This window comes from Fukomys damarensis, unplaced genomic scaffold (assembly GCF_012274545.1).
Source record: "Fukomys damarensis isolate Sample0158 unplaced genomic scaffold, DMR_v1.0_HiC HiC_scaffold_4, whole genome shotgun sequence".
NCBI classification, from domain to species: Eukaryota; Metazoa; Chordata; class Mammalia; order Rodentia; family Bathyergidae; genus Fukomys; species Fukomys damarensis.
In genome coordinates, this window is record NW_022900916.1 from 30,581,293 (window position 1) to 30,606,678 (window position 25,386).

The following is a 25,386-nucleotide window of genomic DNA, read 5'->3' on the forward strand; positions in this document are numbered from 1 at the left end:
TATATCTTAAAGCATTTCCAAAAAGAGAAATTCCAATAGCATCTCTGTCAACAGTAGCATGTATTACGTCCATTTGGGGGACTGGTCTCCTATCGATGGTGCTTATTTAGAATAAAATGTTTAATTGCATTTTCTTAAAGGATCAGTCAACATTCTGCATGGATGTACATGTATATATACCAGGTCCACTTAGGTCTCGGGACCAGTCCTTTTCATGTGTGTGCTTGGTCAGCTGAACCTGTGCTTGCTCTCCTCCTGTGAAGAGATATTACTTTCTGAACCAGGTGGATCATCTAAGGATCCAGTATTAGAGGAGCTAGTAATTTGTCTACAAATTATTACATTTTTCCTTTTTCTTACAAAAAGCTGTATTGGGTTTCTTTCACTTCTTGGAGTTGGACCACTCATTCTCCAGAGCAGGAAGGCAAAGCCAACATCTCTGAATCATATTCACGGTGGTCAGAGTCACCAAGGAGGCCCCAGCTACTGTCCTAGGACATTCACAGAAGCCAGAAAGCTCCAGAAACAACTTTCAAACATACTGTTTCATTTTCTGGCCATCCCTGAGTCCATGTGACCATCTAAAGTCAAACTCCATTATTTGATCAATTTGCCAGATTTTAATAACTTTCAATGGGGATGCTACAACTTGACTTTTTATCTGTCAGTGGTCCTCTGTCTCATTCGCATTCACTGAAGGGAATCTCATTGAAAACTAGAATTCAGTGCTGCAGCCTCTGTGAAAAAAGAATCCACCTCTCACAGGTGGGCATGAATCCTGTGGCTGGCTGACGCAGAGACTGCCTGGGGAGTGAGTGGGTTGGGCTCTGCTAGGCACAGCTGGGCCCCAGTGCAGGGGTTCTTGGTCCCTCCAGGCAGGTACTTTGTCCCTCAGAGCCCTGACATCTAGTCATCTGCGTTTCTATCCCAAGGATCCAGTATTATCCAACCTGAAGAAATGTGGATGTCTTATGATTCTTTTCCAAGTCATTTAACTTACAAAATTAAGCTCTTGATTAGTTTAAAGCTTAGTGAAGTATCGAGATAGAGACTGTGTCTAGATTCCAGTGAGCAAATGTTTATAAAAAGAAAAAGGTTTTGATTTGCTTTTTTTTTTTTTTTAATGCCAGCCATTGTCTTCTCTCTTTAATATTGACAAGGTCAATTGTGTTTTCTGTAAAAGCAACAGAGCCAACAAAGGGAAAAGAGGTGGAATCAGATTGCTGTCAAAGCAGCCTCACTCGGTGGTCAGATATCTGATTATATCCTCTGTCTTCCTCTCTGTTACTTCCATTTATCTTCTCCTGTTATGTAGATTTGCCCAATTTAGATGAAACGAAAACCAGGATTCCATAGTTAATTATATGATTTACAATAAAGGGGAAATGATACATCAGTAACGTTCCTGGCAATATTAAGGGCCCCTTCCATGGCCCTATTCTATGTGTGTTCCATCCCCCATGATTGAATCTTCTTGTTTTATTTTCTAGTAGTTTTCTTTACAACAGAAGATTTGTCCCTCAACTGGATTGAAGTCTCCTCTGGGCAGGACTGTAGTTGGTAGCCCTCAGGGCACCATAAATATTGACTTTCCTACTTTGGGGGCACTGGTAGGTTTATTCTTATGTGTTTCTCTTCTGTGCAAGCACAGAAACCCTCAAGCTCCTTGTAGATGTCCTTCCTGTTCCTTTAAGGCCATAATTCCATGAACAATGACAAGACTGAACACAGAGCCAGGAACCCAATAGGTGTGCTGTATGCCTTTATGATTGATGGATGAATTTAAAGCAATTTATTATCTTGTTAAGAGTCAATTAAATTCACCGTTTATTAACCACCAGCAACCTACGCACCAGGAGTTAGCAGTAGGCTCCATGTACCCTGCTGTCTACCTGGGAAGTTAGACAAATTACTCTGCCTGTTTTGGAGAGAAGAGAGGAGAGAGAAAGAGAGCAGGGCTGGGAGCTCCACTCAGATTTTGCAAACTGGTGTTGTGGCCTATCCAAAAAGGTGTGAATAAACAATTGTCCTTCTACAAAGGGAATCATTTCAAATTTTGTATTATCATTTCTTCAAGAATGGGGAGAGGGTCAGGGATTAAGCTGAATTGTTCCACTACCTCCCTTACAAGTGCAAGGACCTGAGTTTGATCCCCTATACCAAAAAAAAAAAAAAAAAAAAAAAAAAAAAAAGAAAGGGGACAGATTTTTATCATTATATATTGTGTACTACCTTTGGCTTTTCTAGTTGCAAATTGTTTCTCAGGCATATTAGTGTTGCAATTGCACATCAACAGTATCATAAAAGAAAGAACTTCAGAAGTCAATAGACGGAAACAAATGGCAAAATGCTCAGCTCAGCTCATTAAAACACATACTAGCACGTAGAGTAACGGTACACATCATTTATAGAAAAGACATCAGATAATAAGGTACCTTTTTGCACACTTTGTGCTTCTGTTAATGATATTACTTAAATCCTCCTTCACAAAGACACTGAGCAATCTTCAAACTTGGAAGATTAAGAATTATGAACGCCTCTCTTGGTTGAGTGCTTTCAGGTGTTAAATGCACAGAAGAGTGAACACATATTTAGAATGGTCTAGACGATTAGTCTTGTGTGAGGCTTGTCCTAGGCAGAATTGAGAATATGGTCCTCAGAGCCCCAACATCTTTCCAAGCCTTTTGTCTGGTTTTCAGCACCCCATGCACACTTAGACCCCTCATCCTGTGAGTGTGAAGATGGGCCAGAAAGATGCCAGTGTCTCAGAATCCTGCAACTGTGCCAGTCTGTGAACCTTAAAGAGAAAACAGCTCATTCGACTCTAGACAGAGACAACAGTAGACATAGTAGCTGCCAGGCTCATATTCTACTCCACTGAGTAAATATAAACTTGCCATCATACCTACAACCATCTATAAAAATCTTAATGTACCCCAACTCTATTGGAGTGTCCCTAGAGTTAAAGTAGAGGATAAAAGCTGCACATGAGAATTCATGTTAATTTCTCACCAACCCCAATGCCATAAAACATAAGGAAACAAAATTCTTATGAAAGGAGATTACCAAGTAAGTGTTCAAAACCTGATAGATAACCCTAAGGCTAAAACCCTGATTGAAATGTTTTTGTTGTTGTTTTTTTTTGAAACTTTGTGATTTTTAAAGTCATAAACCTTTTCTTCAGTATCCTGTAACTCTGATGTCAAATGAATTTCAGTTTAGTAGCTATTTATTTTAAAATATATTGATTTTATTTGGAAAGAGGCCAAATTAAGCTTGTTTCATATTTAATCCAAATATACTCTTCAGTTTTTTATATACATACATAACAAAACAATTAGATGAAGATTGAAATAAATGCATATATTTTATTCATGCTGGAAGTATTGTCTTTGTCTTTAATGTTAAAATAAGCATCATTTTGTATCCTCTGAAAATACTTTTATTGGGTAATTGGGTTTAGGTGGAAAAAGAGCCTAATGAGTAAAGAAATGTAATAATTCTAGATCATTCCTACTCAGGATAGTGAAATGTGTTGATTAACTACATAGCTTCATGGATTTCTGATTTGGAGAATGAAATCTGCAATAAAATTACTAGTGGGACTCCAGCTCTGTTTATTTAAGTAACATTTTGATCTAGCTGATTTGAATTCAAATGCATTATTAATACTTTTCTTCTTTTTAATATAGGTGGAAAACAGACCAAAATATTATGGAAGAGAGTATGTATTATACTATTCTTTGTTTTAATAATTTAATAAGTAGTCACTTCATGTGTCATTTAAATATTAAATATTCAAATTCTTTTACATATGGTCTTTCATCACATGTCCATTGTGCAAGAGTTTAATAATAAGAATAAATGCAATCAGACTCCTTTGTATTGGATTTTCTTTCTAACATTCAGGTGCTTGTTTTCCATTAAGGTGGGAGGGAAAGTGTTTCTTGCTGCAGTGCTCTCTACTTAAGCAGCTTCTGAGTGCCTGGCAAGTATTTGAAATGGAAGGTCGTTTTTTTCATTATTGAGACTCTTTGTTAGTATGTATTCCACTCTACCTTGATACAATTAAACCTTTAGAGTGTCAAAGACCACAGGCACGGTAGCTGAGTTCCTGACCCTCCTGTACTTTGTGAACATGGTGGTGAGGAACTGCACTCCATTTTCCTGCAGTCTCAGAAACCAAAATGTTGATTTCTTCTGACATGGATATATTAGCCAAATTGCCTTAGTACCATTAAATCGCCTTAGTACCATCATTATTCTCCCTCCCTCCACTTTTCTCTTAATTCCAACTCCTGTTTTGTTTCACTTTCTCAGGAACCTACTGCAAAGCAGATGTGCATGACCATAAAAACAGTTTGCAATTTACAACTGTGATATGTTAAACACCAGGGGGGGGGAGGTGAAATGTTCCAAATTAGAGTTCCAAGTCACTTTTCTTCCCATTTCAACCTAGAGGCAGCAGGAGCCAAAGCCTCTTTCAAGGCCACTGCCCAGGCTGTCCCTGGCCAATCCAACAGCTTGAGCCTCCTATTCTGTTACCCATCAAAGCCTCATCTTTGTGATGAGTGACCCTCTTAGTGGTCCCAGCCCAGTGCTCCTTTCTAATTGCTATAGCTGCATTTCAGAACCTTCTTCCATGGGAGCTTTGGGAATTCAGCTGTCCCCTCTGCGATACCTGCCCAGGAATGCTGGCCTCTTCTCTCATCTACCCCCATGTCCCTAATGCCTTAATGTATGCTCTGGCGTGGCTTTCTTTCTCAGTATACTGCTTTAAGTTTTGCTTTCACATATCACAATTAATAAAAAAGAGAAAATGAAAACCTGCCAAATACACTTTTGCACATGAATTCCAAAAGGTATTCTATTTATTGTGCATGTTCTTTTTTTCCTGAAAGTTTGGTTCTCACCTTCCAGCCCACAGTTCATACAGAATATATTTGGAGTGGAACCCAGGAAAACATAGAGAAGAATTAGTGTCATCTCATCAGATTCTGTGCTTCTCTCTCTCCCTTTTTAAAGAGCTTTTCTGTTCCACTCATAAAATAATACATGCTCTACCTAGAAAAGGTACATGCACATTTCTTGGGAAGGAAGCACAGGAAACTGTCGCAGTGCATTCCTTTAGGCAAAGAGAATATTTACTTCTGTGCTGCTTACATTCTTACTTCTTTTGTACCTTTCAGCATTTGAATTTTGAATTTTCCCACTGTGCACAGGCATTCCTCTTTTTACGTTCATATATGAATACCTGCTAACTTGGGAAAAATAAAAAATACAGGACGGCATGGCAGGATCCATGGTGAGACACACCCATAGCACCCCACCATGAAAGAGGAAAGAACCATTATTACGTTTTTTTCCTATATCTCTTTCTGGTTTACCTCATAGATATTCAGAGTTTTAAAAACCACACATGAAAGGACTGGATTTTTTTTTTTTTTTTTGGTACTGGGGCTCAACTCTGGACCTTGTGCTTGCAAGGCAGGTGGCGGCACCACTGAGCTAAATCCCCAGCCCCCAGACTGAGTCTTTAGGGGCACAACATTATCATTTTCTTCTTTTGAACAATTGGATCTAACTTTTTTTTTCTTTGTACCAGTCATCCAACTCAGGACCTTGAGCTTGCCATTCGGGCACTGTGCCACTCAGCTAAATCCCCAGCCCTGAGTTGGTTTTTGACACTGCTACTGTCAATTCAAGGACGTTTACATTTAGCTGCTTTCGCAATGACGCCTGTTCGGGATACCCTTCTTTCCCTTTCTCCTGCCCCGCCCCACCAGAGTGACCTAGGACAGGTGCTGGACCTCTGTGCTGCCTCATTCCTCTGTGCTCACTCTCCCCTGTCTCACTGGTCAGGAGTATCCCAGACATCTCCTTCTTACACCTCTCCTAACACCAGCTTCTGGGCTTTTGTGTGGAAAGCTTTCCCATATCCTCTGCTCCTCCTGTCCTGTCCCCAGCCCACACACACACACCTGCAAGGCCATCCTCAAATCTCTCTCCCAGGCTGTCTCTCCAGCCCTCTCTGCCCCAGCTCCTGCCAAACAAGAGGCTTCTCCACAGTTTACAGAGCTCAGCATCCTTACCCACAGTCAGAGCTTCAAACTGTGTGCCCCACTGTCCCTGTGAACTGACATGCCACTTCCAGGCCCACGCATGCTGTGCGGGACCCATGTGACCAATGAGTCCACTGCCAAAGCCCTCAGACTCTGGGGACACTGGTCTCCTTTCATAGCACATGCATCTTCGCTCTAGAAAAGTGCTGCTCCCAGACCTGCAGGCACTTGATTTTGAGATTTAAAGCCAAAATTTGGGAAGTCAGAAATCCCCTCCCCTAAGCTATCACAGTCTTAGACTTGAGCCAGTTTTAGAATACAGAGCCACAGCTTCTGGCTTTCCTCCTTTAGGACAAAAGCATCCACTTTTGAAAGGACTTCAAAATATATATTCTACTAGACTATTTATTCCAAGTGAAGTCTTACTATGTCTTCTAACTTAATCTTTGCACTCCTGGGGGAGAACAAAACAAAACTTGTCTGGTTGACTTCCCTTTCCTCCTCCCCCTTCCAAGAAGGTACAGATACTTTTCTTGGTCCAGAAAAAATCTTTCTGTGACTTACTCTCCTAAAAAGAGTCATTGTTCTTTCTCCCAGGGACCTGGAGTCCCCACCCTAGCCTCGTCCCCCATCCCAGCCCATCTTGCTGTAAAAACACTGATGGGTCAGATCTCCAGTAATGGTGGTGAGCATCCATCCTTGCTTAAAAGGACCAGGGAAAGTAGGTGGGACCTGACCCAATTCCTATCTCTTCCTCAACCTCCCTGATCACTGTTCATTCTGTAGGCCTCAGACAGCCTCCTCTAGAAGGTCAAAGCAGTCATTGGCCAAGCCCCAAACCCTCCCAGATCTGCCGCATTTTCTATGTGCTTATGTATGACTTTTAAAGTGGTAGTACAAAGAGGATAAACATTATCTTTAACCAGGAAAAATAGGTACACTTTCCAAATATGTCTCTGAGCCATTGTTCTCAAAATGTAAAGGATTGGGAAAAGGTTGATTATCGCCAGCTCTTCTTCCCAGAAGATGAGCCTCTAAAATTAACACCCTGCACCTGAAGCAAGCAGGGCTCTAATCAATAAGTGTTCATTTGCAATCAGGATAATACATAGTTATCTGTGTTTGAGCTGAGAGCTAAATTGGTAATTGCTCTTTTGTTTTTCTCCCATGGTTATAAAAGAAGCCATAACCTGGCTTTTTGTTTCGACTTTGCTTTTGAGCTTGAGAGCGAAGGCAGTAGCAGAAAACCAGATGAATGGGTTCTGCCTCTGTTTGCCTCTGTGGACATTTATCTGTTTGGAACCTGATGGGCAATGGTTCCAAGTTAGTCAGTCTGAGAGTTGCAGTAGTCATGCCCCGCCACCCCCAGTCGGGTGCAGATTTGGGGTGACCCAGCCATCCTTTTCAGCCTAGCTCCTGAGGTCCTACTGTGTATGTGGTCTGTGATGGTGTTGTTTCCCCAGGTTTCATGGGATCATCTCCCGGGAGCAGGCGGATGAGCTTCTAGGAGGTGTGGAGGGCGCCTATATCCTTCGAGAAAGCCAGCGGCAGCCGGGATGCTACACATTAGCTCTGAGGTGCGCTGCGATTCACTCATTGTTTTCATGGCTTTATTTATGTCTACCCCTTTTACAGTAAGATATATATACATATATAAGATGTATACATGTCTAAATTAGTATTTCTACCATTTTTAAGTGTATAATTCACTGGCATTAAGTAACAGTCTCAGTGTTGTACAGCCATCTTCACTACTCACTTCTGGAACTTTCTTATCACCTCACACAGAAACTTGGCACCCACAGACAGTCACTCCCTCTCTCCTACTTGCTTTCACTTTTCCCCAAAGCCTCAGCAGCAGACCAGTTGTGTGTGTCATTAGCTTCACACACATGGACTGTGTTTATGGGCACTCCGGAAAATTATCTGGTAAGTTTGTGTTCCTACAGCTGCTTCTTCCTGACACTTGGAGCAGCTTGACAGAGCCATATCTCTGCTTCAGTTCCCAGCAGCCCTTTTTCAACAGGGATCCTTTACCTTGTCTTCCATGGACACACCCGGCAAGACCTGCTGGGCATTGCTTGTCCATTGGGTTCTCTCGGGGGCAGCTTGACCCCCCTCCAACTCCTCATGATGGCAGTCACCAGGCAGCTTCTGTGGCTGGGGTGCTGGGAGCATACAACTTTGCCAATGCACCTGCCCAGCAGCGTCCCCAGAGCCTTTTACCAGGGAGCACAATTATGGAAAGGTGTTTTTTGTTTGTTTTTATTAATGGAGATTGAACCCAGGGCCTTCACATTAGCTACATCCCTTACTCTTTTAATTTTCTTTTTATTTTGAGACAGGACCTTACTAAGTCACTAAATTGCCCCGGCTGGATTTGATCTTGTGATCTTCCTCTCTCTGTCTCCCAGGGTGTTAGAAGGAAGACATTGCATTCACTGCGCTCTTCAAACCTTGATCAAATATGTTATGCCATTTGATTCTCTCTGTCCAATTTCAGAGTCAGGTTGCCTCCCAAAAGTTCATTTGTGGACTCTGGAATCTAGAAGACCTTTTTCCATATAGAGACAGGAGCAAGGGTAACACTTCCCAGGCCAGCCCACAAAAGGGTGTGATTAGTGCACCATTTCAATATTGTTCCCTTGGAAAGAAACTTTCCAAGTTGTAGCTGGGACTGTCTAGGATATATCTTAAATGATGTAATGATGAAGAAGTACATCAAAAGCTATTGATAAGTATGCAAAGTTTTTCTTACCAGCACTCCAGCAGCAGGAGCTGGCAGTCCCAGTGGGGAATCAGGCGGGGCTGTGAGATGCAGAACAAGGTCCACAGGACAGAGCCAGGGGTAAAAGAAGGGGACCCCGTGGGTGAGATTTCTGGGTGGCAGGTGGTGGTAGTGGTGGTGGTACTTAGCACAGCTTTGACATTTTTCTTCTGATGTACTAACTGGGGTGGCAGGAATAGGGTGCTGCTGCACTGATGTAATTAGGGGGCATCAAGATCACCAGTGGTGGCATCTCTTGCAATGATAATTGCCAGTTCCTATTAAGGAAATTTATAGGTAAGATATTTGTAAATCAGGCTCTACCCTCTGACTTTTACAAATGAGAGTGCAATGACCCAGTGACCTGAGTGATTTATAGGATCCAGTGACTCTAAAATGACTGCCTGGGGTTAAATCCCACCTCTGTCTCATTCCAGATGTGTGACATCCAGCTGATTTCCCCAACTCTGTAAGCCTCAGTTGCCTCTGCTATAAAACAGGGGCAAAGCCGGGTGTGATGGTGCATACCTGTAATCCCAGTACTCAGGAGGCTGAGGCAGGAGGGTTGCCATGAGTTCAAGACCAGCCTGAGTTCAGGGCCAGCCTGAACTACAAAGAGAGACACTAGCTAAAAAAAGCGGGGGCGGTAATAATTGTACTCATCACAAAAGGTTTCTCAGATAATTGTCAAGGACTTAACCTGTGCCTGGCACACAACATGTGCTGCTATTGGTTCTCACTATTCTGATTCTAATCTGTTGTAATCCCTTGATCTCTTGTGGGCAGGTTTGGAAACCAGACTTTAAACTACAGGCTCTTCCATGATGGGAAACACTTTGTGGGCGAAAAGAGGTTTGAATCCATTCACGACCTGGTGACAGATGGCTTGATAACGCTGTACATAGAAACAAAAGCTGCTGAATACATTTCAAAAATGACAACGAACCCCATCTATGAACACATTGGATATGCCACTTTACTCAGAGAAAAAGTATCCAGAAGACTGAGCAGGTCTAAAAACGAGTCAAGAAAAACAAGCGTCACAAATGAAGAGCACACACCGGTGGAGAAGGTGAGCCATGTGTGTGATGGCAGCAGCCTCTCTGTTTTCTGCCAGTGCTGAATAAGAAGGTGGTTAGTGGAAGATGTGATTTTCCCATGTATTGAAGGTGACCCATCCCCAACCAAACATCTCTAGAATCCAAGGTCAAAAGGAATTTTAGAAAGGAGGAGTTCGACATCCTCATTTTACACGTGAGGAAACCAACGCCCCAAAATGGTATATGTTTTGCCCAAGCCTATAAGGTCAGTCATCACATAATCATTTATAAATTGATCTTGAGTCTGAGAGAAAAACGCTCTGTGGATGTGTAATAGTGAAATGTGTTTTAATTGCCATTTGAGTGTCACTGGCCCCACCTCTAGTTGCACCCAGCCAGCCTACCCTCGGGATAGATGTCCACTGCAGGTGGCCTACCTGAGAGAATGATTTCACGGACAGATTTGGGAGCATGAGTGGTAACAATGGCTGTCTCTGCCACGCTCAGAAAGGCAGGCTGTCTTCACCACAGACGAAGTATCACTGCACCTTGCCAAGGGTTAGCAAACTCGTAAGTGGGCGAGTGTGCAACCTGAGTGTGCCATGGTATGATATAGCGAAGGAAATCTGGTTTTCCTCTCCGGTAAGTTTGTCTGTTTGCAAGGCACTGCCACAGTTTGCCAGCAGATTTTTTGGAAGTGCCCCTTGAGGAACCATCTGTTTTGCCTGGTCATACCTCCTTCCCACTGAAAGAAAGTGACAGCCAGCCTCACTCTGGGCTCCCACTGAGTCTGTACTGAGCCTGCTTCTGAGGCAGGCAAGGATGGATGGGGAGGGACAGAGATGAATACGTGGGGGGCAGAATGAGGTGCTTTGCTTCTTCTGGTGGTTGCTAATGCTTGATTAAACTGAAACAGGCCCCCTGTTGACCAGGGCTGGTGGAAAGCAACTGAGCCCCAGGCTGGCTGATTGGGCAGTGGAGACTCAGGCAGAGAGAGGGTGGAGGGTGGCAATTTGGTCCTGGTGGCTGAGAAGGGGGTGGGGTTAATTGATTTGCTAATTGAGCTTCACAGCTAAGAAGAACCTTCCCCAGGATCACATCGGTTCAGCAGCTGGCCCATGAAAAAATAATTTGCCATTTTATTTTTATAACTCCAGCGTCTCCACTGCACCTGTGAATTCTTTTATAAATATTGATACGGGACCTTGTAGGGTTGGCAGTTGGGTTACATTTTGACAGAAGAGATAGAAAGAGGACCGGAGTCTTCACTTCCCGAATTTGTTCCCATCCAGACAAAATCCATTTCTTAGTCTGTTTGAGAAATCTGTTCAAAAGTAATTTAGAATAGAAAATCTAGGAGCTGACCTTCCAGGCCATGACAAATCAAGAGGTAAATTGTGAAATAAATCTCTGAAGTAGTATTTATATTTCTGAACCGGAGAGCAGGGCCATCGAAAAGGCAGTACTACAAAGGACAGGCTACACCATAGGACGCGTCCAGGAGGAGAAATGAGAGGAGCAAGGGGCCCTCTTCAGTGACAGGGAAGAGGGCGTGGATCCTGGGCACCAGACCTGATGCTTCTCGATCCTTGTCTTCACTCGAGAGGGAAGTTTGGTCAATGGAGTCTGCTATTTCCAGATAGTTCCTCATCAGAAAACCAGTGCAACAAAATATGTCCTTTTTATAGATTTTTGTATTTGTTTATTAAAACAAATTGGGGAGGATGAGTAATCAGATTAATAATCACATTGAATCAGCTGCCCAGTATAGTGTACTTTTACCTTTTAGGGAAAAGGTAAAGAAAGAAAATATTGAAGGAAGAAGTCCTAACTCAGCAAGCAGTTTGATAGACAGGTGTCAGTGATGTGGATTTTCTCGGACTCTAGTGATGAATTTCGAGTTCCTGAGAATACTCCAGACACTGGGTCTGGTCACAAACTGGCAGCCACTCATTTTGTTAGTAGTTTGTTAAGTAACGAGGTAGGAATCCACCCATTTCTCTCCGACCTGTATTGACAAGTGGAGTTATTAAAAGTCTCAGCCTTGCCAGAGATTCTGTCTCCCTTCCCCGGGCAGGTCAGTAGCCTGTTTGCATGCATGCAGGAACTAGAAAAGAGGGAAGGGACACTTGAATGGATTGACTGAGAACAGCCTGGGGTACTTACCTGCTTCTGTCAGGATGCTTCTTAAAGATTTTAATGAGTGTAGGGGGTAGGTTTCTCAATATTTCTCAAATCCAGACATACCATTGTTTCTGTTTCAGATGTTGATCAGTCATTTGCTTTATTGATGGTTTCCAAATGAATCCAGAGAGATTATGTTATCTGTGAATCCAAAAACATTAAAAATGCTAGTTGGCAAAAACATAGCACCTACCCCACCAGGGTGGAGTGATTTTCATATTTATTGCCCATCAAAGTTGTTAGCTACGAACTTGACTTTAGTAACTGTAAATGAGATGGAGATACGGGAAAGCTCAAAACAACAAAAAAAAGTTGGGTTGTTTGGCCAGTAGCAATCTGTCTCCTTCCTTTCTGATGCTCAGCTAGTTTTAAAGAACATTATGATACATAATGGCAACCTTTTTGGTGCATTTAATTAAAATGGTTATGTCCATTGTAATTTCTTATATAAAATATATTTTAGAATTTATTTCACGGGTGGACTATGTAAAGACCTTCAAAAATGGCACTGTAAAAAATATAAGAGCAAAAGCAAGATTCAGCACTGGTTCAAGCATTCACTGTTCATGAGCAGATTTCACATATATGAAATTATTTCCCGCTTTATCCTCAGAACAACTTGGCAGGATCACAGGGCAGGAATCACCCCCCTCCTTTATTAAGATGTTCACAGCAGCAGGGTGAGGAGTCAAGCCAATGCTTCCTAATTCCAGTTCATTGACTTGTAAATCTGCTGAGCAGCTGGACCTCATTCTGGCCTGACTGCCCTTACTGTTTTAAGTAAACACCCTTGGTCTTGAATCAGTGAGGGCTAAAAGTCACTCAGCCTTTACATGATCAGTTTTTGAAAATGCACAGCTGTTACTAGCAATAAGAATTAAACTTTCTTTACTAATGTATCCTACCAAGTCAAATATATGTGACAACAGTGTTTTCAAGAGAACATCCTTTTAAAATAGCTATGGTTTCCCATAGTAAATTGCACTTATGTTTCACTGGGAAAAAAATCATCTGTAGCCTTCATATAATAAAGGCAAGTTAAGAATATACAGGCTGAAGCGGGGCATGGTTGTGGATGTGAGCCTGTAGTCCCAGCTACTTGAGGCTGAACTGGGAGGATTGCTTCAGCCCGTGAGTTTGAAACCAGACAGGACAATATAGTGAGGTACTCATCTAAGGAAAAAATAAAATATAAATAATGAGAGAGAGCTTTTATCTAAAAACTTGGGATCAAGATTATTTCAGATTTGAAAGGTTTTGTTTGTTGGATATCAACATATTTGCATAAAGAAAACTGAAAATCCAACATCCAAACTGCAAAAAATTTTGTTTTGCAGTATCAGGGATTGAACTCAGGACCTTGTACTTGCCAGGCAGGCACAGTGCCACAGTGTAGTACTGAGCTACATCCCCAGCCCCAAAATGTTGTTTTGGATCATTGTAAATTTCAGATTTTTGGACTAGGGATACTTAACCTGTATCGTATCTTATTCCTTTCACTGTATTTTTGTAAATAGCAGCAAGATTAAAAACAACCTAGACACCCCTCAACTCAGGACTGCTTAACTAACTTCTGGTGTCTTTATTTAAAGAAATGCCGTGTGACAGCAGGGAAAGATGGGAATCCTCACCTGGGCTGATGTGGAACAATCTGTAGTCCATTAAGAGAGAAAGGCAGGGTTGGGGATTTGCCTCAGTGGTTCTACCACCTGCCTCATAAGCACAATGGACCCGAGTTCGATCCCCTGGGAGAGAGAGAGAGAGAGAGGGAGGGAGGGAGAGAGAGAGAGAGAAGAGCGACAGAGAGAGATTGGTTGCCTGTGGGAAGGGAAGTGGATGTGTGAAGGGGCGAGTGTGGAAAGACCTCCCTGCTCCCCTTTGATACTTTTTTTGAACCATTGATATGCGCAGTATCTATGCAGAAAACTACATCAGAAACAAAGATTTTATGCGGCCTTCAGTTCACCTTCGTTAAAGCAGGCTCCGGGTAAAATACCGTCCGCCAGCCTGTCGTCACACCTGCACACCCTGCAGTCCCAGCTCGGCGTTTCCCGCCCCTCCTCACTGCCCTCCCCCTGCCGGCAGCACCTTCCTCTTCCTTCCGCAGACCGCTCACAGCGCTTGGGCAGGGTGAAGGATCAAAACGGGCGGGACAGGAGGTGGTTTTTCTGCAGCTGTTTCCCTAGTGTTCCCACTGCCCGGTGAGAGGGAGGGTGTTCCCCTGGGGCCCTCCCAAGGCTCCTCCTCTCACCCCCCCCATGCTTCCTTTTGCTGCTGTGAGTGCGACCTTCACATCCCTGGCCTTCTCCTGGCTGGCAACAAAGCCCTCTTAGGTCTTTACTCTGCTACTGGGAGGAGCCAAGCAGAGCTGCCTTTCCACCTGGGACCTCTACTCATTTGGGTGTTCTTGTTTCCCGACGCATTGCTCAGAGCGAGATCAGTGACCTCTTCTCTCCCACCCGTGTTTCTTTCTTATTTCTTTGTAAATAATTGCTTTCTTCCTTTCCAGCTACCTCTGTTAACACCGAAGGTGACCCTCCCATTGTCTGTTGCAGGGTCCCCACAGTGTGACCCAGCAGGCTTGTCTGCTGTCTTTGCATAGGGACGGCACTATATTTTCCTATACCATCTTTGAATACCAGGCGATGTGCCAAGGAATGCCCCCGCCCTACCTGAGGAGCAGAGAAGCCTCAGTAGGCCAGGGTTCTGTGGCATGGTTTTCCCCAACCCCACTATCACACCTAAAGGCTAGTGCTCAGCAGAGCGCTGTCGTTGTTGTTTTAATTTTGGCAAAGTGTTGATTTACTTTGTCCATAGGAGAAAATTTCAATTCCTCAACATGTCTTTTGCAGCCTGCCTGAGCCTGACCTCCCTGGGAAGCAGAGCCCAAGACAAGTGCTGGGCACAGAGACCTCATGGGGAAGGCACCCCGGGGAGCGGGAGGGAGAGGAAAGGCTGTGAGGAGAGGTTAGCGTGGACCCCTTGAGCCTGTGTTCTTAGGAGGAGCTGGAGGGTGCTTATCCACACTTCCTGCCCCGTTGGCTGAGGAGCACCCAGCATGTCGCGCCTCTCCTACTCCCAGGCCTCTCTGCGAGCCGTGCATCCTCTGACAGAAAGTGAGACAGGCACGCAGGCCCGAGCCCACAGGGTGCCCAAGAGCCACAGCAAGGCCTGGGGTGGCAGGAGGGGAGGAGTGGTAAGTGGCACCCAAGCGGTGATGGAAATGCCCTGCACCCCTTTGCAGTCTGGCCCCCCTTTCCTGGCATTTCTCCTGCCCCTGGCCTCCCTTGGGGGAGGGGTTGCCCCCCCCCTGCACTCATGGCCTGAAATGCCTTCCCCTTCTGTGACCTGCTGGTTCCCTGTCACCCTTTGGGGTCCAGCACAGCCAGCCTTCTCTTTAATGAAACTTGCTGGGACTCCAGGACCATCTCACAGCTACCGCGCATGTGGCATCTTTATGGTGGCTCAGCAAGCCACTGTTTGGAACCGTGGCTGTCCAAGTGTGGCCCCAGGGGCCCCGCAGCATGGTCCTCCCCTGGGGACTAATCAGAAAGGCTCACACTCACCGACCCCGGTGCCGCTGGGTCAGGGACGCGGCTGGCTCCTGCACAGCCCCGGCTGGTTGTGATGCTCATGCTCCACACTAGCTGACTTTGAGAACCTGTGGTTTGGCTGCCTGTCTCCCCTAGAGGCTGACCAGTTACAGGCAGAGGCAGCCCCTCACTTACTTCCAGCTTTGAACGCCCAGCACATCAAGGGCTTTCTCTGAAACTTGTTGAATGAAGCCTGGATGGATAATTTAAACATGTAGCTAATTGTCCCAGTTTCGCCCTCAGTCTATTTGAACTTCACTCAGCACACAAGTCAGGGCTTCTCATTCCCTTCTGTCTTTCCTCCGCTGGCTGAAACCTAGCCACCCACCCACCCCTCTGTCAGGAAAAGCCGCAGCTGGAGAGAAAGACAATGCTGGAGACCATCTGAGCAACCCCAAGTGGGAAACTAAGGCACCAACTCAGTAATACAGAGTATTTCAACAGCTTCTGCATGGCTCGGATAGAAAAAGAGGCCCCAGAACAACCTCTACTTAGAAGTTATCTTAGAGATTGGATTCTAAGGATTATATATTGTACCTCCAGACTCCTGTATACATAACAGGTTGCTAAAATAAAAAAAAAAAGAATGTGAATGCCTATAATCCCACTACTCTGGGAGCGTGAAGCAGGAGGATTGCAACTTTAACCCTGCCTCAAAATAAAAAGCAGCAAGGATATAGCTTAGTATGAAGGCTTAGGTTCAATCCCCAGTACTACTAAAAAAAATGCAGATACAGTCTGGAAAGCACCCCACCCAGCAGGATTCCTGCTGGAAATCAAAGGCACAGACCCCTGGGATTCCAGAGAGAATTTGCTTTACAGAGGACTTTCCCAGGGGCCGGCCCAGGCGAAGTGGTCACCACCCCAGTGTTCAAGGAGACAGGGAAGGCACCAGGGTTATTGAGGTTCAATGATAGCTGGCAGGGGCCTCCCATAGGATGGGGACCCCACAGTCAAGGGTCCTGCTTTGAACTGCTGCACCACCCAAGCAGAAGCAGAAGCACCCTAACTTCCTCCCTGACTATGCTCTCATCTAACATCTAACCTGTTGCCCAAATCCAGCAGAAGCCAGAGGGCAAAGGAGCTGGACGTCTTCCCCACCAAGGGGAATGACAGGACTGAGAATGGATTTGGGAGGAAAGGTGTAACAGGATGTGAGGAGCTCGTTCGCAGGCCTCAGCGTATAGCAGTTCCTCCCCTGTGTGTCACCACTGTTCTCATCACCCACATGAAAGTCACTGAGTTTGGAAGCCAGGTGGCATTAGTGGGTGATTATGCAGCAGCCTTCTTCTTGGATGGTCCCACAGCTGTGCCACTGTGGAGGGGGTGTTGGTCTTGGAGGACGGTGAAGATTTGGGCCTTCATTAAGCCTCAAGCGTGGTGTTGCCCTTGCTCTTCTCCAAGCAGAGGGCCTGCATTCTGTTGCCAAAGAAAAAGCCTGGATTCTTCATGGAATCAAGGATTTGAAAAAGATAAGCTCACATTACAGGGTCTGGAAAACCTATGGATTTCCTCACAGGAGGCCCCTTGTAAATAATACGTAACTGGCATAACCAGTCTTTTCCTGGAGTCAAGGATAAATGAAGATGAGCGTAACTTTGCTAGTAAAACTGACTTTGGTCACCTGTCTTCCTACCCTCACAGAGACACAGCCATAAAGTGGAATGGAATAGAACGCTGTAAGTATAGATTACAACTTCGATTACATTTGCTCGTGCAGCCAGGTTTTGCGAAGCATTATTTTATACCAAAATTCCCTAATGATGTGGGATTTATCACCCTGTCTGACCGGTAGCTCATTTGGTTAGCTTGGTGCCTCTCAGAGCAGCCGGAAGTTAGGATCATTCTGGGAGATTTTAAAAAAATATGTGTTCAGCCATTCCCGACCTATTGAATCAAAGTCTCCACTGTTGCAGTTCAAGGCTCCCCAGGTGATTTTAAAGTGCAGCCATGGCTGAGAACCTGGGTTAGATTAAAAGTGAGACAAGGAGGTAAAGGTTATCAGACATTCAGGAGAGTATTTTCTTCTTCTTCTTCTTCCTTCTTCCTTTGGTACCAGGGATCAAACCTGGGACCTTGAGCTTGCGAGGCATGTGGTAGAACCACTGAGCTAAATCCCCGGCCCCAGCATTTTCTTTTAATAGGGAAATATGTCTCCCTTAGTTCATGCGTCTTATTTCTGAGACTCTTTGGTCCTCATTTAGTCTGTGGAATTTATTTTCTTTCTCCTCAGACACATACAAAGACCTGCAGGACACTTCTAAGATGCTAACTCTGGTGTTTGTCGGCACCTGAGCTGATACAGGGTTGACTTGACTTTTCTCCCGGGTTCCTGGCTAAAACCTAAGTGATGGGAAATAATTAGCCTGAGAGGGGTTAAAAGCATTCAGTGAAGGAAGAAGGAGAAGTCAGTGTTCATCCCTGAGTCCAGCAGGTGATTTCTTTCTTAGTGACAAAGTTTGCAGAACTTGTGACTCACCTGTGGCTGCACACTGCAGTTTTCTGAGGAGCTTAAAAAACAAACAAAAACATCCCTGGATCAGCCTTCAGAAATTCAGATTTAGCTTTAGGCCTGCACATCTGGATTTTAGAAGCTCAAGGTGATTCTGTGATATGTAGCCCAAGTTGAGAGTCCTTAGGTCATTCTGTCCAACGATTAGCATTTTATCAGAAAGCAGCATCAGTGCCCTCAAGGCAAGAGCTTTACAGGAACAAAAAGAATGTCATACATTCAGTGTGTGTCATTAAGAGGTGCACCAAACCCTCCTCATGTATCCCCAGACAAAATCTCTCCTGGAATTAGCTGGAGTTAAAGTCGCTGGTATTTTCTGTGCAACACTGCCACCTTATGGCTACAAGTAGGATTACATGCTAGTGACGACTTAAACGTTAACAGATGTGGGCGTAATGAGCATGAACAAATTTTCAGTAACAAACTCGTTGATTCGGCCCTGTTTCCTCCGGTTATATAGGACAGATCAGGCTACACAATACCTAGGGGATGTCTGTTTTTGTAGTCTGTGCTCATTCTCTGTGACAGACAGCAAGCAGGAAGCTCTGCAAGCTTGGGACTCTTCAAAGTGAAAGTCTGGGCTTTTGACTCGCTGAGATACTAGTCCGGAGGTGCTTGGACTTTCGAGCCTTGGGGCCCCTTTATATTCTTTAACTTTACTGAGGACCATAAAGAGCTTGTGCTTCAGTGAGTCATATCTCTTGATAGTCACTGTTTTAGAAAGTAAAAGTGAGAAAAATGTCAAAATATTTATTAATTCTTTTAAAAGTAACAGTAGTAAACTCATAACATGACCACTACATGCTAATGCCATAGTTCATGGAAAATAACCCTGTTTTCCAAAATGAAAGTCAAAATATTGGCCCTGTTTTTGCTTTTTTTGTTCGTTTGTTTTTTGTAAATCTCTTTAGTGTTTGGCTTAAAAGGAGGCAGCTGGAGTCTCACGTCTGCTCCGGAGCTCAGCCTGTAATGATATATTGCCACGTTTGAAGTGTATGGACAAGCTCTGGCCTCACAGCTACGCCACTGCAAATCAGAGGAATGTTTCTGTAGGTTTCTCAGAGTGTGGATGTTAAAAACACAACTTAACAAGTGGCAGCTTCTTTATAACTAGTGAAATAGTTTTGACATCATGGACTTTCTGAAAGGACATTGGGTTCCCCTGAACACTGATGGGCCACACTTTGAGAACTGCTGCTCCAGGCAGATTGTAGATGGATAAAAATCACATCTTTTGGAGAGTTTGTCATGTGTGTGTCTCCAGGGAGCAGGAGGAATCCCCATCAGGTCACTTTTATCGCCTTTGACGGCAGGATGGAAATGCTGCGGTCACTTTGGAATCTGGCTGGCCACATGGAGTGAGGAGGGAACACTCACATTGCTCTTGATGCTGCTCACAGAGGCTTTTCCCTCTCTCCCTCTGATTGTCAGCTCAGAGCCCTCTCTAGAGATTCTCAGCAGGCATGGGCCAGAGAACTGAGCCTGGCCTTGGTCATCTGAAAGCAGGTCTCCATGAAGCTCTCATACACACAGTTGTCCCTTGGTTCCAGGACCCCATGAATACCCAGATCCATAGACTCTCAAGGCCCTTGTATTAAGCGGTGGAGCATTTGCATATAACGTATGCACACATCCTCCCACATACACACTTTAAATCGTCTGTATTACTTACGATTCCTAATACAATGGAAGTGCTACATAGTTCTTATATTTCATTGTGTAGTGAATAATGACAAGAAAAATATCTGTACATGTTTATTGCAGATACAGTTCCTTTTCTGAGTGTTCCCAATCCTTTGTTGGCTGGATCCAGGGATGTGAAATCCCCAGACACAGAGGGATGACTGCTCCCAGTGAACAACCTTCGACCAGGTCTCACTCTCTTTCCTATACGATTGAAAAACGGAGGCCCAGCCTCAAGGTGACATCAAGCGAGGGAGACGGGCCAGAACTTCCAACACTCCTTCTATTTCTCTTCTCTGCTTTTGCAGCACTTCTGCCACTATCATCTTGGTCAGTCTGCTGAGGAGACAGCGATCTCCACCCTTCCACCCCCCACCCCACCCCGCAGTGACCAGTTCTCATTTTTGCTGCCCAGAATCTAAGCACCATCTTCTAAAAATTGTACCCTGAGCCATCTGCCCTCCCAGTCTTAGTTCATGAGCTTATGGTAGAGTCAAGTCCACCAGGAGGTCAGAGGTGGATTGTGATTCAGGCTGACAGGGGCTCACATTTCCTTGGCGGCAAGGTTGGTTCAAGAGTGGACGTGGGGTCAGGTCGGAGCCGATGAAACACAGTGAACTTCTAGCGTGAGTTTTGCAGGAAGAAGACATTTCACACTCTCTGCCTGGCTGGATTCAACAGGAAGTAGACCTTGGATTTCTAGACCCACACTCTCTGCCTGGCTGGATTCAACAGGAAGTAGACCTTGGATTTCTAGACCATTCTTGCCACAACCCAGGCCTAAGCATGGAGCCCTGAGAGAGAGAAACTGAGTCCCAAGGACCAGATCTGAGTCTCATGGAGCTGCTCCTGCAGCTTGCTGCCCTCTCTCTTGTGTTTCAGTTGTTAGCTAACTAATTCCTGGTATGTTTTTAAACCAGGTGAGGAAATGTCTGTGTTGTTTAAATTGGCTGTGTGGTCTTCATAAGCAGCAGAGCTGTGACTCTGCCCATCAGCTCCCACCACTCTCTCTCTTCTATCCTGTTTCCCCTGCTCGTTTTACCGGTCACCATCACTGAGACAATTCAAGTTCAGGCTCATTTTTATTTTTGTCAAATAACCCCACATTCTTTAAAATGGTGATGTTACGTCGCAAAAGGAGACATCTCATGTTTAGTGAAATAAACACAGTGCCTACATTACTAGACAATCACTTTGAAATGCACCCCTGTATCCTTTGCCTTCTGGCTCTGAAGAGGCGTATCCGTAGACCTCTCAGTAATTAAATGCATTTAAATAATATCAAGGCAGTATGCTACAGAGTCAGTAAACTCTGGTGACCTAGATTCTTACCAACTTGTGATATTTCCAGAAAATCTTTTCTTTGAAAAAATAGAAACATGGCTCCATCAGCAGCAGGTACCTCTGTTGGACAAGGGACCTCCTGGGTCATCAGCAGAATATACCATGGAAGCTGGAAACATGCAAACCCGAAGAAAGGTCAAAAATCCATGTGTTTCCTTTATAAATTAAAGAATTAGCCTGTAGGAATTTGTGGAAATTTTTTCCAGAGCAAATGTAGAAAAAAGGTGGAATTTTGCTGCATGTCTAATTTCCATTGATGGTAGTGGAAATAAGGCCAGCAAGGCCACATTTTAGGGCATTTGTTGTCATTGACTCAAACAGGCTGCAGATTGGCAGTGCTCACTTCTTAATAATACTGTGCCTGGCTGCGCTTATGAAGATAGCTTGTAAATGTCCCTACTAGTGTGTCCCTCCTTATAATCACGTTGGAATTTTAGAAAGTTAATATTTCACTTTGTTCCGAGTCCCCACTTAGGAACTTAATGAAGTTCAACCCTCAGAAGGATAAGTTAACGTTTACACAGTCAACTTGTATTGATTGTTCTCATATGACTTGGTAGTTTAAAAAAATTATTTAAGAAGCCTGTTCCCTTTCTTTTTAGGAGTTATTTCTTTAATACTCAAGTTGAAGCTAAAAAATAAGACAGTCCTATAGGCTGTACATGTTCCAACATGCGTGTCACAGAGGAAAAGCTGTTTTACTACTGTGTATATGCAGCCCATGTAAAACAGTCCATATTACAAGGAGTGTCTAGTCTGTTTAATCCTGTGTGATTTTAGGAAACTTACAATTATCCCCCTGAAAAGGACCTTTAAGTATTTTAAATATGTCATAGTTTTTAACCCATTATAAACTATATTATTTCATTCGGCCTTATAAGAATTTGTAAGATTAGGACTTCTCCTTTATATCAGCAAAGAATCAAGCTGAGTCTTAGGGAGGCTGTGTGATTTGCCCAGGATTTCATAATCGGTAACTTTCAGGTAGAACATGGCTTGTCTGATTTGAATCACTATCTTTTCCATTATACTGTAAAGGAGACAGATTAGCTTTATGTCTGCTTTTAAAACTTTTGAACAAAGTATTGTATTTGGAATCGGTTCCCTCCTCAGTGTCAGTATGCCCACTCTCTGGGGCAAGAGTTTAATCTTCCACTCTTGACTAATTTGTTCTCATGAAGGACTGTGGCTGGGGGAAAGAAGTGCTTATTCCAGGCAAACCTGTCTACCTCTGTGATTTATTTTTTAAAAATCCCTATTTGCATTTTTACCCTTGAGCTGTACGAATTTTAAAATGATTTGACAATATCACAAAGCTCTGTACACCTTCGCCAGATTCCAAAGTGACAGGAGTCATACACATGTCTTTGGAAACGTGTGCGTGCATCTCACTTCTTTCAATCATGGTGCGATAAATCGGGATGGGGGAAACTGAAACCATCCTAAGCCACGAGAATGTTAGGCAAAGCACCTGACCCACTGTCTCCACATTGTAGCTTTGCAAAATGATACATGTGGAGTTTTCAATTCGCTGGATTTTTTCCCCTTCCAGTAGGTCAAAAATGAACCGTTGACAGGACCGGAAGCAGCACAAGCGTTCACCAGTGGGGAGTCTACCTGCCCTGTGCCCTGGGGGTGGCTTCCTGTTGGCCATGCGCCCTGTCCTTGGATCCACTCCGAGGAGGAGCAAGGTGGCAGAAGTGCTGTGTTCATGAGCGTCCAGCCAGCAGGTGCGCTGGAATCCAACCCTATGGCCATCCTGGCCTGAAAGCCTCTTTAGGAGCTCCTGTCTGCGTAAGAGTGAGCCTGACTGTGGCACCCACGGCCTTTTGTGACCTTCTTCGAAGAGGCACACGCCTCTTTGCCCCATCTACATTCTTCTCCCCAGCTGTGTCCAAGAGACCAGCACACCTGGGCAATTGAAGTTTTGTGAGCCCAGCAGCTAGCATAATGCCCCTCGGCCTTTAACCAGCATCTTCCAGCACTTTGCAACTCACTGCCCCACCTGTCACCAAATGTCCTGCCCTGGCTCAGGGAATTCCTGCATGGCATTGCAGAACATGCCCAGGCATTTGCTTTCCTGCACAGTCCTTCCTCGGTGGTGCCTGCCCTGGGCTGCTTCCTGCAGCTGAGATGGAACAGTCGCTGCTCTTAGCATACTGTACCAGAGGGGTCTCTTGTTCATTCATTCATGCTTAATTATTAATAATGAATGGCAACAACAATTAACTATTTATTGAGCACCTAATCCGTGCCAGACACTGTTTTCCTCAGTGCTGGTTAATCATACTTACAAGTTTAAGAAAGGCCAGGGACACAAACCTCTTGGTTTCTGCTAGAAGAATTAAGAAAGAAGTGAACTCTTTCCATCTGAGCTCCAGCATGGAGCGAGCCTAACCACCTGGCCAATACTTGAGAGTCTACTGAGAATGAAGCCCCAGAAGTAAGCAGAACCAAAGGCTGACAAGTATGTGAGGCTCAGAGCGCTTCTCGAGGGGACCATTTGAGCAGACACGCTTGGCTTTCTGTGCCAACTCTCTTTCTCTTCTTTTTGTGCCAAGGGGAATATGGGTGGAGTTTCTGTTTCCTGTAGCCAGAAGGCCCGGGTGGCTTCCTAAAGGAAAGCAGGTGGCGCCTAGCTGAGAAAGCTTTGTAGAGCAGGAAGTAGTGCGGGGTGGGAGGACTGGTGAAGAGGACAGGACCAGCAAGGTGAGTGAGGGAGAGAAGGATATGGAAAGCCAGCCCCGAATGTTGGGCTTCGTTCCTGAAGAGTTTGAGGCATGGCCAGAGAGGTAGTGTGGAGCATGGGCTGCAGTAGGTGCAGCCTGGGCATGGCGGGGGCAGATGCTGTAATACTGAGGGTATTTTGGGTTCCCAAGTGAGTTGCCATAGGCAAGGTTATACCAAAGTTCATTATCATTCTGGTCTTCCAGGTTCTCAAGGCATAAGTTTGGTAAATTGTCTTTCACAATTTCTACTCACTTGAGTGGGGATGGGAAACAAAAGGCCTTTAAAAGCCCATTTCTCACAGGTAGACTGGGCCTCGCCAAGCTGTGTTAGCCCGAAAGACTCCTCTGCTTAAGACACAGCGTCCTCTTCTCCTCCTTGGACTGGGGCTCCAAATAAGCGCCTACCAAACCAACCAAGGAAGAGATGCGTGTTTTTCTTAGAGCAGCTGTGGCTTTTTAAATATCATCTATTTTAAATCTGGTAATAAAATAAAAGTACTCATTAACCTAGACTCCACATATCCTAACCTTTCACATCTATGAAAAAGTTACCCACTAATTAAATAAAGGATATTGAAATGGTTGTGATTTAAGAGAGCAAAGGTTTTCTTTCAGTGCGATGAAAATGTAAAAGTAAAAATAGTGTATTTAGGCTGCTGATCATGTTTCCTCCGGTGGGATGGTTCTCAAATTTTAGCTTACATCGGAATCACCTGGAAGGTTTGCTAAGAAGCAGATTTTCTGGCCCTTCCCTCGCATTCCTGATGCACTAGCTCTGGCTGGTTTTAAAAATCATTAGTTGGTCAGTAGACAAATATGGCTATTAAGTGTGTAGGACAACTCTAGAACTAAGGAAAATAGTTGATTAATGATATGTAATTTATAATAATACAAGTGAATATATGTATATATGTATTTCCAGCATTTCTATACTTACTCTGCTAGAATGTAAGCAAACTGCATGGGTAGAAGTTCCCTAAATATTTACTGCTTTTGTAGAACGTGAAATTCACCAGTTGCCACAAAGGCTTTTCCCAGAAGAGAAGGTACACATGATGGCTAAGAGAGCAGGATCCAGGGCCAGAGGCTTCGTGGCCCTGGACAAACTGCTTGAACTCCCCACGTGTCAGTTTTCTCTTGAGAAAATAAGGACACCCATCTCCCTTGGGAGGTTCGTCAGCTTTCCAGAACTGACTCCTGCCAGTGAGCTGGTGGACTTAAGCACTTAATGTTTCTTGGGGGAAAAAGGAAGAAAGGAAAGGGATGGAAGGAAGAAAAGGAGAGGAGAGAAGATGGGAGGGAAGGAGGATGAAAGTTTTTCTGGTATGTGTTTTCTGCCACAGTCAAAATTAAATGTCAACAGAGTCAATCTAGAGGAGCAGACGGGCCCACATCTTTCTTGTACTTTCAGTGAAGGTCAACATAAGTTCTTTTCTCTTGCACAGTGTCCATGGTTCTGCCACCGTCACTAA

At 44.4% G+C, this 25,386-nt stretch overlaps 1 protein-coding gene across 2 annotated transcripts in view; it reads left to right on the forward strand.

The window, feature by feature from the left end:
• Chn2 (chimerin 2) overlaps nucleotides 1-25,386 on the forward strand; it is a 220,403-nt gene that overhangs the window by 111,614 nt on the left and 83,403 nt on the right. For both annotated transcript variants that reach the window (XM_010628292.3, XM_010628291.3), the window contains exons 4-6: nucleotides 3,693-3,724; nucleotides 7,526-7,639; nucleotides 9,616-9,901. In XM_010628292.3, the coding sequence (XP_010626594.1) occupies nucleotides 3,693-3,724; nucleotides 7,526-7,639; nucleotides 9,616-9,901 (432 nt within the window). The remainder of the gene's footprint in view (nucleotides 1-3,692; nucleotides 3,725-7,525; nucleotides 7,640-9,615; nucleotides 9,902-25,386) is intronic.